Here is a 16,298-nt window from a genome sequence, read left to right on the forward strand (position 1 = left end):
TTTCCCAAGTTTTGTTTTTATACAAAGGATAGTCAGACTGCGTACTATGTTGTGATAAAGAGATGTTTAGTTCCTATAAATAATAATGGAGTTACAGCTCCAAGTATGAGTCAAGGTGTCTCCAAATGTAACGTGAGTAACCGTGGAATAGCCCAGTATATATCTCTATGGAAGGTATACGCAGTACATCGCAGCTCATCGTCATTGGAACAAAACCAACTGATCAAACCCACTCATAGCAAAAAGATAGATCTGTACGATTTATAAATTTTGTAACACCCAGGGCAAAGCTAGACATAATTTATAACCATTTTATTTCCGTACACTTTGTATGTACTTCCTATTGTCTCCTATTCATTATAATTTTTCAAACACTTAAGAACGCACCTTTTCTCTTTCGAAAACGTTTTTGAACCTTGAGTGGTTGTACATTGATGTGTGAACCTCGGGTATATTTCCGAGGTCATCCACTTCGACGACCTTCTTGTAGCCAGTTTTGAATATCCAATTCTCCCACCAGTATGTCACTTCAGAGAGGAGATTCGAATACTTGGACAAGTACTTCATCTTCTCCTTTTTCACGTCAGCTGGAAGAGAGTCAACGGATGCCTCGAAACAGCATATCGTTTTCTGAATAAATATTGATACAGATTTTGATAATGAATTTCCGAGGAGAATTAGAAATCGTGAGATATTCAAACAAAGTGTGAGACATACGAAGGCGGTGCTGATCCCATTAACACATTCGTTTAGGATATGAATTTAATATTTGAAGGGGAATTTCAGCCAAATAACACGTTTATTCAAATAGAAAAAAAAAACAAGCTTAACGCTGACAATTTCATCAAAATCGGTTGTAAAATAGGAAAGTTATTTCTTTTGTATTTTGTTCATTATATGAAATATTTAAACTTTCTCATTATAATGTTAAAACAAAGTTTTATTTCTCCCTCAAAATGTGGATTTGCCATTGTTGTAACCTACTGTGATTTAATAAAGAGTCTCCTTATCGTCAAATCTGTAAATATAATATTGTATAATTCAAACGATAAAAGACAAAATAAACAGTGTGTGAGTGACGTCATCAACTCTCTAATTTCATATCACTGTATTGTGTATTGTGAAAAATATGCGAGATTTTCAATGTCATAAGTCATAACTGTCTTATTTTATTCTTGTGGTCAATGAGCACTATCTTCATATTTGTTTTCGTTTACACAATATTTCATGACAATTTCAATGCTGGCACAGACAATCAAAATAGACCAATATCAGAACTATATTAGAAGAAAATCAGACCCATCGGAAGAAAGAGGAAGACGACTGATTTGAATATTACAACATGAAATACTTACGATAATGAAGTTGAATTCCACAAAAAATAAGATGGAGTATATCACTAAGAACAGGATGGTAACATCATATCGAAAAATATCGAGTTTGTTTGTCCCACTGCCGGCTATCAGATCGTCGTTGAGAAAGTGGTGCAGACGATAAGACATGGTTACTATGGATACTGACCAGAAGAGCAAAAGTAACCATGACAAGTGTTTTATCCGTCTCTTCTCCAAGAATTGGTAATAAGACAGTGATATAATTGCAGATAGCAGCAGAAAGACCCCATTGAGGTACAAGTAGGGGTGTGGGTGGTCTCCCCCTTTACGGAAAGATTCCTCAGTGAGGATTCCCTCGCCGATTGCAGCAAGGCAGACGGCGATGAGTGCAAGACTCAGTATCCATCTTAAAGAATGTCCGGGATATCGTAGGAGATACAGGGTAGCATTCCCCCTGATACAGCAACACCGGGTGATGATGGTGGTTAGGATGGCTAACACAGAAAATGACACGGGTGGGACTGAGATGATGGCGTCTACAAGACATTCCCGATTCACGGTTGAGTTGAAATCGAAAGAAGAGTCTGATGCGTTGCTACCGCAGAACCAACCCCATGCAGCAGAAGCCATGGCGATGTCATGTGAGTCTTTATGCTACCTCAACTGGATGAGAAGAAAGAGGATAAATACGATGCATTATCTTGGCAAAATAAAGATAGTACTTATGGAATTAATACGCCACCACATTCAGAAAACATTAAGATAGAAAAGAGGATAATCTAAGTAATCTAAAAAACTGGCTGTACACTTTGGGTAGGGCATAACAGTCCCTCATTACGTAAATGTTGAGAAGTAACCACGGTTTCGATAAAAGTTGAACTATAGTGGCACTGTTAAAAAAAAGTAAATATAAACTTGCTATAATTACAAAACAAAAGCAGTTGAAAGTCACACGTTATTTCCTCTAAGATTGTAAATATTCTTTCACATTATATTTGTCTATTCGTATCTTATTTCGATAACATGCTTTTATAGTAGGCCTATACACCTCATTGGAAGACTTGTAGATCCACGAATGTAAACATGCATACCGTTAATAAGTTAATGGATAGTTAGTACCTCACACCCTATGCATACAAAATTTTGGATGTGTTTAAAAGATGAAGACAAATCATGCTTTTATGATCCTTGATGTCCAAATCTCAAACATAAACGGGGGCATTTGTTGTAGTTTTATTGAACACGGTGAACCAGTTATCGCTAATGGACACAAACACCATAAATGATAATAATGATCTAACAATACTGATGATGTTAATGGTATACATAACGAAGAGGAGGATAAATGTGATTAACGACATTGATGATAAACATTCTGTTTGTATATGGCGCCAATAAAGACCGAAGCTATCCGACCCTGCGCCTGCTATTCTTGCCCTCACACAGTGTACATGCGCTTTCTCTAACCCTCGAGAGCATATAGGCCTATTATTGGCAATGGCGTAAATCCAAGCAGTGAAAATATTGTTCAGGGGGATGATCTATTGTTTCATCCCCCACTTTGAATTTCAATAGTATGACGTCACAGATTAACGCTAATGATTATTGGCATACTACTTTGAAGTTCGAATCCTTATAGCCCAAGCCCTCCCGACAAAGAGTTTATTTGAATATGTAGAGAAAAATAACAAAGAATAATACAGTGCAGAAAATTTCTTGAGAATGATCAGAAAGTCATGATATTCTAATGTTTAGTTTGATTTTTTTTCGAAACAAAAAATACCGAGCACGGGCATGTGTAAAATGAGGGTCACACAATGTTTATTCTGTATTTGTAACTGGCCCATTTCATTATAAATCATCAAATTGTGATGTTGTCAGTGTAGAGCTCCCCGCTTTCTTCATCTCAGCCTAGCCCCCCCCCCCCCCCTCCGCTCAAAGTCGCCCCGCGGCCCGGTCTATATCACGTGATCTTGACAAAGTAAAACCATGGAGCTACTAAAGCTCCATGGTAAAACGTATGAAATTATAAATATTTAGAGAATCTCAATCTGTTAGCCTACATACCCTACACAACACTAGAATATATTCCTACATATGGGTTTCCCATGATCTTAAAGGTCAAGTCCACCCCAGAAAAATGTTGATTTGAATAAATAGAGAAAAATCAAACTAGCATAACGCTGAAAATTTCATCAAAATCGGATGTGAAATAAGAAAGTTATGACATTTTAAAGTTTCGCTTATTTCACAAAACAGTGATATGCACAACTCAGTGACATGCAAATGAGACAGTCGATGATGTCCCTCACTCACTATTTCCTTTGTTTTTTATTGTTTGAATAATACAATATTTCGTTTTTTACAGATTTGACAATAAGGACCAACTTGACTGAACCATAGTCATAAACAATGCTAATTCCACATGTTCAGGGAGGAATTAATCCTTGTTTCACTTGACAATGAGGAGAAAATTAGAATATTTCATATGTTATATAGTAAAATACAAAAGAAAATAATAGTGTGCGGATGACGTCATCAGTCTCATCATTTGCATACCGATCAGGATGTGCATATGACTGTTTTGTGAAATTAAGCAACAATTTAAAATGTCATAACTTTCTTATTTTACATCCGATTTTGATGAAATTTTCAGTGTTATGTTTGTTGGATTTTTCCCTTTTTATTCAAACAAACTTTTTGTTGGGGTGGACTTGTCCTTTAAATATGCTATACATAATAGATATTTGCGTATTTCGCTATGGTGATTACAGTTCAAAGGTGTATTGACGCGTACACTGTCGGTGTCTCTAAAACTTCGTGCCGTTCCGCACATTGTTTGCGATATCTTATTCAATATACTACTTAGTGTTTACTTATCGATCGAACGTATTTTCCCCCGTGCAAGTACTATGTAATAACGTCAGACATATTACATAATAGTATGAATGAAGATTGTCTGGTGCTGGTGATGACCCAAAGCGTGAATTTAGGCTTGTACACCCCCCCTCCACCCCCTTTTAATACCTTCTCAAGCATACACGCATATATCAGAGGGTCGAGGCAGTACGGGGGGGATATAAATAAATGGGTACATATCGAGGAAAAGATTTGACAGATATGAAAAAAATAAAAATAAACTACAAAATTCGCTCGCGCTCGACGCTCACAAGCCTGTTCCATCATACATGAGATAGGCCTACGTAATCATGAGGAATGGGGTTTATATATTTCCTGTTAAAAGATCTTGTTATGATTACAAAAGCGTTTACAATTAGGCTACTAGTTGCGCGTCTGAATATGCGAAATTCCTTATAAACTCCCTTGTCCCGTATTCTGATAGCAGGTTTAATTTAACCCTAGTCTACACTATCCTGGTTTAACTAAACCTCCTCTAAACCTCACCTTTGTGTAGTTCAATTATTTTGGTAGCCAGGTTTAACTAAACCTGGGTTAAATCCGGATGTAAAATTCTCTTTGGAAATAATAATCCTCTTTTAACCAAGACTAGCACCTTTTTGGTAAATTACTGCTTGCAGTGGTGACTGCAACAAAGTTGAAAAAATGTCACTAAAGTTAGTTTTTTCTTCAAAATTTGTTTTTTATGGAGACTAAGCACTGGCCGAAAACTTGGCTAATACTGAGTTTTCCTTCTTCTTTTTTTTTTTTTTGGGGGGGGGGGCATGATTTGTAGTTACCATACCAACACATAGTTTGACAAATGAGAAAATGTGTCTTGCAGATTTTAGCTCAAAACATAGGTAAATTTGATGAGTATATGTCATAAAATGAAGTAGTTCAATCCGCAAGATGCTGTTTACACATTTATTGATTTGGTACGCTGTTACCATGGCAACACAGTTTCCAACACACATAAATATATGACTTTCAGATATATACCTCAAAACCAATGTATGAGCCAACTTTTGTAAGAATCGGTTGAAAACTAATTAAGGAGTTCAAACCACAAGATTTTCACCTAATTTCATTATCTAATTTGTTCTTACCATGGCAACACAATTTCTGCTCCAGACATGAAATATGTTTTGCACATCTTTACATCAAGACTAATGTTTGTGCCAAATTTCATGAGAATTGGTTAAAAACTGAGGAAGTACTTGGAACTGCAAGATTTTTACATAACTTTTGCACATCTTCACCTCAAGACTAATGTATGTGCCAAATATTATGAGAATCGGTTGAAAAATGATAAAGTAGTTCAAACCACAAGGTTTTCACCTAATTTTCGTTATTTGATATGTTGTTACCATGGCAATGCGATTTCTGATATAGGCATAAAATCTGCTTTGCACATCTTCACATCAAGGGGTTTTACGTTGTGTCTCAAACATACCTTTAAAAAAATTATCTACATTTTGTAAAACATTCTAATTCAAGAGATGTTCTATGTATACAGAAGATAAAACGAAAAAGTTAAATAAGTAACCCGAATAAGTTCACTAAAAATGCATTGAACTCTATATTGAAATCGTTAAAATCGGTAAAACGTTGGCACATAGTTCTTCTATTACTCTCTCATTAAATACTAGCTGGCTTGATGACCCAGTGACCTTCTCACATGAAGTTCCTGTCCGTCCATACTATATATAGGATACCCAGGAGCCCCAGCTGAGATTTTGAATAATTCGAGATCGTGAATGGAAGATTCTAGGGCGACCTGTTTGATGTAAGGTGCTTTATTCATGTAGTATCAAACCCAACCATTTCAAATATCGATAAAATAGGTCATGTACGGCATGGGAACTTAAGGCCGGGTATGGTATCCCGGGTATGGTATCATGAGCGGAAGTCCAACATCCCCTCATCGAGATTAGTAATCGGGTTTTATCGATCTATCTATTAATGATCTGTCTAAATCTATCTAATATCTAACTACATTTCTATCTATAATTACGCAACCAGATATTAGTCCAGGGATGACATAAATAGAATGAGATCATCACATAGCATTTCCCCTTTTCCTCGGGTAACAACGAAAATGTCACCCCCCCCCCCCACAAAATCCAGCTGAAAAAGTCGCCGATGCAGAGGTAACTGCCTAACATAGTCATCATGCATGGCAAGTCAATATTTTGGCACGTTACCTCATAATGATCGAGGACCGGCAATTCATTTCAGAATGGTGCTCATGGTTTACCTGTGCAGTGATAAGTCCAAGTCGAGTTTTGAACTGCAATATATAGCATATATGCGTAGTGCTAATATACAACTCACGATACCTGCAGCAAAATAGGCGACATTGGAAAATGAAGAAAATAAACTTACTCACCCGTTGGGCTGCACGTCGCCGGTACAACAACTTATCTTTACGTATACTCTTACATGCGGACCCCATTGGAGTGCCCCGCATGAAAGCAAATTCAGAATATCGTACCTGTTTTGCAAAGGGTATTCATGCATGATACGGAACTACGATCCGTGTATATAGAGTTGTGTTCTCAACTATGTTTCCTTCACTGCCGATTCATTGACAATGATGTATTTTGAGGGCAAATCCCTTGATACAGCGTGAGGTCGTGAGAAAAGACAAATGAATACTCAACATAATAGTGTTAATTCTAATTAATTAATTAGATTTTCATAAAGTCTCCGCCAATATCCATTCAATATATAAAAATACATAATTGTAAACAACGCATGTAATAAATGGTTGTTCATGGAAAAGACAAAGCTAGTTTGGTGTTTATTTTACAAACTTCATATGTATACATTTTCATTATATATAAATATATTCTACCTCTCTTCACTTTTTCCACATTCTTCTTATTATTGTTTTGTTTTGTTTATAACTTTCTTTGAATAAAAATTCGAACCCCTTGATTCATGTCTAGTGATTGAATTACCCCGTAAAGCTTGGCATGGTACGGTTTATACTGCCCGGAATAACTGCTCCTCGAATAGCTGGGTGACTGATAATCTAGTTCGAAATTTGCTTTCATCGGCCGTCTCCTCCAGCCACATAAATATCATCCGCGAAGGAGACTTTCTCCAACCGTTGACCAGCATTAAAAAACTGGCCCTGGTATCCGATTTGCAGAAACAAAAGCAACCGGGCTTTCTTGTAGAAAAAAAAATGTTTCCTTTCAAGTATTAAAGTTGTAAAGATTTTAAAGAATGAATATATTCTTATTTCTTTTCGTTTATCAATTCATGATTATTGTTTCTTTCTTATTTAGATAGAGAAAGGACGACTACCAAAGCCCTAACAAATCATGTCATTCTATTAAAAACATTAAATACTTTTAAAACTATAACCAAAACGGTTAGTTGAATATATACAACATATAAGTTAACGTATAATTATAATCGGGATTAGTAAACAATAATTGTTTAAGATTCGGGTCATTCATCTTAAAGGACATGTCCACCCCAAGAAAATGTTGATTTGAATAAAAAGAGAAAAATCCAACAAGCATGACACTAAAAATTTCATCAAAATCGGATATAAAATAAAAAAAGTTCAATGAAATGTTTAAGTTACGCTTAATTTCACAAAACAGTTATATGCACATCCTGGTCTGTATGCAAATGAGGAGATGGATGACGTCATCCACTCACTATTTCTTTTGTCCTTTATTATATGAAATATTCAAATTTCCCCTCATTGTCAAGTGGAACAACGATTAATTCTTTCCTGAACATGTGGAATAATAGTTCAGTCAAATTGGTTCTTATTGTAAAATCTGTAGAAATTAAATATTGTGTAATTCAAACAAGAACAAAAGAAAAAGTGATTGAGGGACATCATCAACTGTCACTGAGTTGTGCATATCACTTCAAAATGTCATAACTTTCTTATTTTACATCCGATTTCAATAACATTTTCATCGTTATGCTAGTTTGATTTTTCTCTATTCAAATCAACATTTTTCTATAAAAAAAAGGTTATCACCCCAAATTTAAGGTCATTTCGACGAAAATAAATTTGACAAGCAAAAAAAAAAGGTTACCATCCCAAAAGTAAGGTTACTCGTCCTAAAATAATGTTTTATTACGATTTTGAATGATGTACTTCTTACCATCATAAAAGGTCACAAATAGTAGGGGGACATTTGATATTGTGTCCCCCTACTATTTTGAGTAGGGGGGACACGTCCCCCCTGGGATTTCCGCCCATGCCTTCACAGAGGCCTGATGAGTGCTGTTTAATTTGAAACATGTAATAGTTTAATTTGCACTTACCTACTCTAATTTGCTGAAGGAGGCATTCCTCTTTCACAGTGAATTCTGTATGCCTGCTTTAAATCATTATCATGAATAGCATATAAAAAATCTTTCATGTTCAGAAGCATTCAATTCTGCTTGCCAGATAACTCTAGGCCTATAATATTTCAAGCGTGAGCATGTAAGTTCATTTTATAGTGTTTTGTAAAACAATGCCTACAAAGTTTTTCGTAAAGCTCCTTTCTTGGCAGCTTTATCAGTGGTCTCATTGCCAATAATATCATAATGTGAGGGAATGCACTCAAAATAAACACGGATATCTTTCAATCTAAGTTTATAAATTCTTAACCAAATTTCAATAACAGTAGTGCATTTTATGGAATAGGAATTAATCATAATAAGTGCTGACAAAGAGTCGCTAAAAATGACAACTGAACATGATTTATCAAAAGAGTCTAACCACTCAAGTGCCATTAAAATGGCCATGAGTTCCGCTCTCATGATACTTACATTGGGTAACCTGAAATGCTTACTTTTTTATATTGAGGGACATAAAATGCTGCTCCTGTTCTAATATTTTCCTGCTTGGATCTATCTGTATATATATATGTAAATAACCATTCCACCAGGGGCGTAGCTAAGGGGGGGAGCGGGGGGCACCTGCCCCTCCCCATGAGATTTGGTGCCCCCCTGAAAAAAATGGCGGAGCAAAAAAAAAGGGGGGAGAAAGAAAGAAAAAAGTACGAGAAAGAGAAGGGGAAAAAGGGAAAATAAGAGGAGGAAGAGGAGTAAATAAGATGAAGTGAGGGGAAGACTTGCGAAAAAATATTTCATGTCACAATATAAAATTTTCGCTCGCGCTCTCATTGCCTGTTCGATGAGATTCATATCTTGTTCAATATGCTAATATGGAGCTTGAAATATCAAGTTTTGAAGTCAATATACAAAACATATCTCAGCTCTGACATTGAGCTTTCATTATTATTTTTCATTTACAACTTGATTTTTTAAGTGCTCTGTAAAATGTCCGTTTTATGGTTTAAATATCAACATTTTCAGCTCACGCTGATGCGCGGTCGCATTATTTGATTTGCCAAGTTCCTATTGTCTTCGTGTATTCCATAAAGTTATCAAAATATCCCTTTTCAGATGCAATTGTCAAAACGTATATAGGCATATATCAATTAGCGCTGCGCGTTATGTATACCTATATATTAATTATAAAACAAGCTATACTTGAAATCCCCTTTTCATTATTATATACAGTTTATAAAAAAAAACTGCTCGCGATTTGCGCTCACATTAATTGTTAAAATGCATTAACCCATGCGTCCTATTCATGATTACACAATGCTTAGAATCCTCACTCTCATCAAGCATATTAGATTAATAAACACGAAAATAACATTTTTCATGAATTCCAATAACCAAATTGGTCCTTTTTCAGAATGGAATATCGACAAGTTTCATCTCGCGCTTAGGAATAATATGAAAATAGTCATCATTTGTCAAAATGTCCCGGTCCTAGGTCAAAATAATCAGAATATACAACTAAAGGCCACCGCACACCTTACGACTGTTCGCGATCCGATTTTGGAACAAATCGCATTTTGCTTATTTTCTGAAAATGTGAATGGGACATATCATTTTATTTGAGGTTGAAATCAATTGAAAGAATACTGATATAACCATTTTGAAAGATTGCAAGCTTTTATTTTTGAGTAAAGGCCAAATTAGTTTCAAATCGTATTCAATCGTACGACTGCTATGACGTCATTACGACTAGATATTGAATTCGCTTTTATTCTAAGGAGGATGATATCATAGTCACAGATTTGAACATAGGTATTCGTACGATGATTTAGAACATTACACAGTAAGAAATTCCAAGTCTCAATATTAGCATCAAATTCTACTACATTTTATTCTGAAATCGAGTCGCCGACCAGTCGTAAAGTGTGCGGTCGCCTTTAGTAACATTGATTGCAATCACAACAATATTCAGCAAAGTAAAACTCAGAATGATAAATTATACTCCTAACATTATACTGTACAATGACATAGAATGTGCATGTAATATCAAAATAATGTGTACTCACAACTTCTCGTTGGTGTTTTTTTAAACAAACAAGTGCACACCAAGTTACCAATAATGCATATAGCATTTCCATTTATTTGAAAGCAGGATAAAAGAGCATTGTGCATTAAATGCCTTGCTCACGGGCATAGGTGCCGCGACCGGGGATCGAACCCCGGACTTTCTATGTATAGCCAGGCGCCTCGGCACCTCCACTGTTTACTGATTTATATCGATTCTAATTTTGTCAATGTGGAATCCCAAGATCCGGACTATCAGGTTGTCCTTAACAACACCTTGCTTCCATACTTTCACAAAATCTGTAAATCTATTTAGACCAGTAGTCATATCGTGCTATCCTAAGTTGTACGTTCTGAGCAAATGCTTTATTTTTTAAGTATAATTGAACATCATTTCTATCAGATCTTCGTAATATATTTTTAATATTATTTCTCTCCGCCACCGCTTTTTTGGCACGCTTCGTTCCACCAGGGAGTTATTTTACTTCCATATTACATGCTAGTTCTTTGGAGACTATATATAAATCTAACATGGAATAAGAACCAAAATGTGAGTCTAACCTCCTTGGTGATCCGTCATTAAGTAATGCTAGATCATTAAATTCCATAGACGATTCAACAGTTCTTCCGTTGAATCAAGCTTGCTGCTACCCCATAGATAACCGCGCCGCCGCGCGTCCGCGCATCATGCCGTTTAATTATTCTAGTTAAGTCTTTTTACATGGATTCAGCCAGGTCCAAGGCGACATTGGCAGATGGCGCAATCCATTATCAACTTTGATATGATTAAAATGAATTTGCGAGTGTCTGACGACTTATTATGTAGGACCTAAAGAAACAGATGATACATAATTATTATCTTATAAAAGTTGAGTCAATAGAGAAAAATAACTACCAAAGATTAGATAGTAAACATCGAAATGACTTTTGATGATCACGATGAAGAAAATGGGATTTATGATTATAACGACCAGTGTGCATGGCTGTATATATATATATATATATGAAATGAAAATAGAAACCGTGTGTTTTTAACCTAGTTTTGCTCAGTCCCTCCTTTGCTCTTTGCCCTAATTAAATGAAAGGGTTTGCTTACAGGAAATGAGACGCTTCTTCAAGAACTTAGCAAATTAAATCAGATCGTTGACCTAATTCAGACGTGGATGCTCGGTATTTTGGGGTGGGGTAGGGGCGGTGAGGGCAAAATTATGTCCTCGGCAATGAGAATTTTATTTTCATTCCCCCCAAATGATATGGATCATAGCAAAGAAAGTTGAACCAAAAATCGATTACAAGAAAACAAAAATTATGAGAATGAACAACAAGAAAAACATTGCAATTCAATTAGAGGGTAAGGATATTGAAGATATAGATGAATTCATCTATCTTGGTGCAATTATTAGTAGAGGGTGGTGGAGAAAATGACGTGAAGAGCAGAATTGATAAAGCCAGAAACTAAGAAGGTCTAAGATGTATGGAAGGAAAACCAAAGTCAACTTGTTCAAAACATTAGTCAGACCTGTACTTCTCTATGGTTGTGAAACATGGAAGATTAACCAAAGTTCGTTCAACAAAATTTCGTTTCAATATCAGTGCCTAAAAAGAGCACTTCAAATAATCTGGCCAAACATTATTGGCATGGATGCATGAGCTCAGTAATCTCACTCAATTTAAATTAACAAAATGAGTCAGGGGGTCAAAAGAAGACGATATAATTGGATAGGACATGTCCTCAGAAAGCAAAATAAAATTATTACACTGCTCTAACATGGAATCTAGGAGGAAAACGTAAAAGGGCATACCGAAATAAACATGGAGGAGAACTAGAGAAGGAGAGAAATGCCTCTGGATGGAAGAGTTGGAATGAGGGCAGAGGTTGTGCTCGAGACCGCCAATACTTGAAAGAAAGTGTGGAGGCCTTATATGTGCCACATGGCACGAATGAGGATAGTAGTAGAAGTAGTAGTAGTAGTAGTAGCAGTATAGTAGCAGTAGTAGTAGTAGTAGTAGTAGTATAGTAGTAGTAGTAGTAGTAGAAGTAGTAGAAATAGTAGTAGTAGTAGTAGTAGTAGTAGTAGTAGTAGTAGTAGTAGTAGTAGTAGTAGTAGTAGTAGTAGTAGTAGTAGTAGTAGTAGTATAGTAGTAGTAGTAGTTGTAGTAGTAGTAGTAGTAGTATAGTAGTAGAAGTAGTATTAAATAATATTTAATGTTCTTATGCCGCTTTCCCTATTATGAAATCCTGGATCTGCCCATGCATACATCCATGACATCACACATCATCGTGTCACGTTCTGCCAATTAATTTTCTATAGAATCAAATGAAGTTGGGCGTACTAGTTTCTTTTGAGAAATACGTCAACATTTTAATCTTCTTCCCTGTTAGATAAGGGTTAAATCTAACCTTTAGACTGATTTTGGTTGGTCCTTAACATTTTCATATACTACCGCAATGGCGACATCATTTCCTGATAAAAAAAACATGTTATTCAATTCCAAGGTCATTGTCAACATAGATAATGTTTGACCATTTCCAAACGGAAGTTTGTCATTTCAATGATCAGTTTTATGAGCAAACTTAAGTGGTTCCTTTCTCCGATGTTTTACAGACATACAATTCATAGGCATCTACGTATTTGTCCACTTCATGCATGGGGACCGTTGCAGTTCAGGATAAAGCGTTTCAACACAACTGATATGGATAAAACGGAAGGTCAATGCTTTGCTGATATAAAAGTCGGTCTAAACTCAGTCACTCAGTGTTTTTTATATAATGCACAGGAAACATCATTTTCAATATTCTGAGAAAACAGTACTTTCTGGGAATATATATCGCATTTCATTCGGGGTACAAAATATTTTTTGTTTAATCCAAAATTTTGATATTTTTTAAAAATCGATTTTCGTCATAATGCGTTTCACTTGTTTATTCTTTTATAAAAATACCTTGAAATCACCATAATCCTATAAAATCCGTACTTACGAACCACAGACTCTTACAAGTAAAAATCAAAACAAAAAACAAAAACGATAAATAGCCTTGTTTAAAACCAAGTAAATTGCCTTGTCTTTGATTCTTGAATGAAGAGAGCAGTGCAAGAATTGTTTGAGAACCATTATCAGTAGCCCGTGTCTTCATGTGCTGAAGTTTGGATTCGTTCATCTCATGTGACCCCCATTCCACAGAGAGCAAGACCTCTGAAAGACTGCTGTAAGACCATGAAACTTGCTTGATCTTTCAAAGGTTCTTCAGCGAACTTTCAAAGATCTCGTAGGTCTTTCACGATTCCTGATGGATCTTTCAAAGGTCTTCGTGCTCCTCGTGAGTCCCAAAACTTTTTGAAACGGTTCAAAACATTTGTCTTTCAGCGGTCTTTTCAAGAAAATGGTCTTTTGGTGGTATTTTAGCAGTCTTTCAGCGGTCTTTCGATGAACTTTCAAAGTTCTTATTAGTCTTTCCATGATCTTTTGACATTCTCTCAAGATTTTTACGGAGATCACTGTAAGACTCATGAGAGATCATTGAAAGATCATTGAAAGACCAGGCAAAGTTCATGGAAAGAATTTTGAAAGATCACTTGTTGCATAAAAGATCTCTGAAAGACCATTGCAAAATCTCTATAGGACTAGTCTAAGACCAGTAAGACAAGAAATATCCATCAGTCTTTCAGAGTTCTTTGAGGGGTCTTTCTGAGCCATTCCACAGAGATGACAAATTTCAGTGATCTTGGAGAGTGCTGTAAGACCTAGCCAATTTTTGGTCTTTCAAAGGTCCTTCAAAGGTCTCCCCTCTATGGAATGGGGGCCTAATCTTTCCTATTTCCTCAAGCTATTATCCACAAGATAACCCATACCCGTTGAAATTCATGGGACTTCTGGACACGAACATTTCCCTTCCTCACTCCTCCCTCTTCTCCCCTTCTCTCCCCCTCTCTCCCTCTCTCTCTTTCTCTCTCTCTCTCTCTCTCTCTCTCTCTCTCTCTTCTCATCTTTCGCATATTTTGCATCCCTATATATCTTTTTTTCCAACCAAAAGATCAAATATCAATATCAAAATGTACGTCATGCGAACAATGGATGACTAGAGAATCAAATAAAGGTAAGAAAAGGCACACTCCATATAGTTTATATAGCTGGAATGAAGTGAGAGGGAGAGAGAGAGGGGGTGAGGTATGGGATTCTCCTTTTTAATGATAGGTTATAGATGGCGCTCTTCCCTCTATCTTGACAAGAACTAGAGGTGCCGTGGCCGAGTGGTCTAAGGCGCCTGGCTATACATGAAAAAGTCCGGGGTTCGATCACCGGCCGCGGCAGCTATGCCCGTGAGCCCGTGGCTTTTAATCTACAATGCTCATTTATCCTGCTTTCAAATAAATGGAAATGCTATATGCATTATTGGTAACTAGGTGTGAACTTGTAAAAAAAAAAAAATCTAACGATTATTCAAAGCAATGAGAGTTGGTTTGGGTTGATTGTGGGAATACGACGGATGTTGCTTTCAATCACCAAACAGGATCCCAACAAGGCAGGTCAAAGAGTATAATTCCTTATTAAATACGGCAAACTTTTCTGACATTACCACACACGGGCAGATATTTAATAGCAATCTCACGTGATAATACTCCCCTCCTCTCCTGAATCATGAAGCGAAAAGAAAAAAATGCCACTTACATGAATCGGGTTAAAAATAGTGTATTTTCAACAAAAATGTAATTCGTTTATAATATGGCAATTATGACTTATGCTTATTGGCTTGTCCCCCAAAAGTAATATATGCGCTATCGTTTTAGGAGAATTAATATGCTCCTTTTTTTACAAAGGGATAGTCAGTACGCCTCCAATATAATAAGAATAAACGGTGACCATTTATTTCATCTTTCGCAACTTGTTTATTACAAAACCAAACTGGAATCGAAACTAAACTTTAATTTGCCGATGTAATCTGCCCCTGCCATTCGACGATCTACTGAAGATTTGTTAATGTCACAACCCTTCTGAGTCTGTGGTTCACCCCCCTCCTTTTAAACATTAAATAGAAGAAAGTAGAATTCATTTTTAGAATGTACAGTTCTAGTTCCCTCTTCATAAAAACATTCCAATACGGTAACGTTGTTGTCGTGGTATTAGCATCGTTTCTTGTCAGGGTAGTTATCATAATGACAAATTTACCATAGCAGTGGGACCTGGTTTTAAAATGACGGACAACATTGATATATAACACGGGTCGTATGAAGTTTTTACTAACAAAACTTTACAACTATTTCCCTTAATTGTCTAAAAATATTTTTTTTAAACACTCCATCTTTCGATTCCGACATCTACGCAAATTCAGGCAATTATTTACTCACTTGTCATAACGCAGAGTTACATAATTTAATTCCAGCCATTCTTGGCTGGCCGGATCTTTCCTCAAGATTTGGAGCATGTGTTGCATGGTTTGAAAACTGATGTTCTCCAATCAAATTATCACCGTTTTCGTATATAACCTTCTTAATCTTCACCCAATTTTGATCAAATTATTCCTACATTTTATGATTATTTTACCTTTCTCTATAATTGGTGTGATAATGAACCTGTAGTAGCCTAGTAGGCACGCTCTACCCCTTCACATACTTTAACCTGTTTAAAAAAACCGTCTGTTACTCCTTAATAACACTCTTTCTTTAGATACTTGAGAATGTATTT

At 36.1% G+C, this 16,298-nt stretch overlaps 1 protein-coding gene across 5 annotated transcripts in view; it reads right to left on the reverse strand.

Moving 5' to 3' along the window:
- LOC129257356 (ATP-binding cassette sub-family C member 9-like) overlaps positions 1-6,830 on the reverse strand; it is a 46,149-nt gene extending 39,319 nt beyond the window's left edge. For 2 of the 5 annotated variants that reach the window (XR_010293058.1, XM_054895656.2), the window contains exons 1-3: positions 6,625-6,830; positions 1,356-1,997; positions 388-630 (exon numbers count right to left, since the gene is read on the reverse strand). Coding sequence is in view for 4 of the 5 variants with exons in the window: in XM_054895656.2 (XP_054751631.2) it covers positions 388-630; positions 1,356-1,964 (852 nt within the window). In the remaining variant the exon portion in view is untranslated. Of the gene's footprint in view, positions 1-387; positions 631-1,355; positions 1,998-6,439 lie in introns of all 5 variants that reach the window. The other 3 variants (XM_054895655.2, XM_064096923.1, XM_064096922.1) reach the window with 3 other exon arrangements.
- Between the last annotated feature and the right edge of the window lie 9,468 nt (positions 6,831-16,298).

Source organism: Lytechinus pictus, chromosome 3, assembly GCF_037042905.1.
Source record: "Lytechinus pictus isolate F3 Inbred chromosome 3, Lp3.0, whole genome shotgun sequence".
Classification (NCBI taxonomy): domain Eukaryota; kingdom Metazoa; phylum Echinodermata; class Echinoidea; order Temnopleuroida; family Toxopneustidae; genus Lytechinus; species Lytechinus pictus.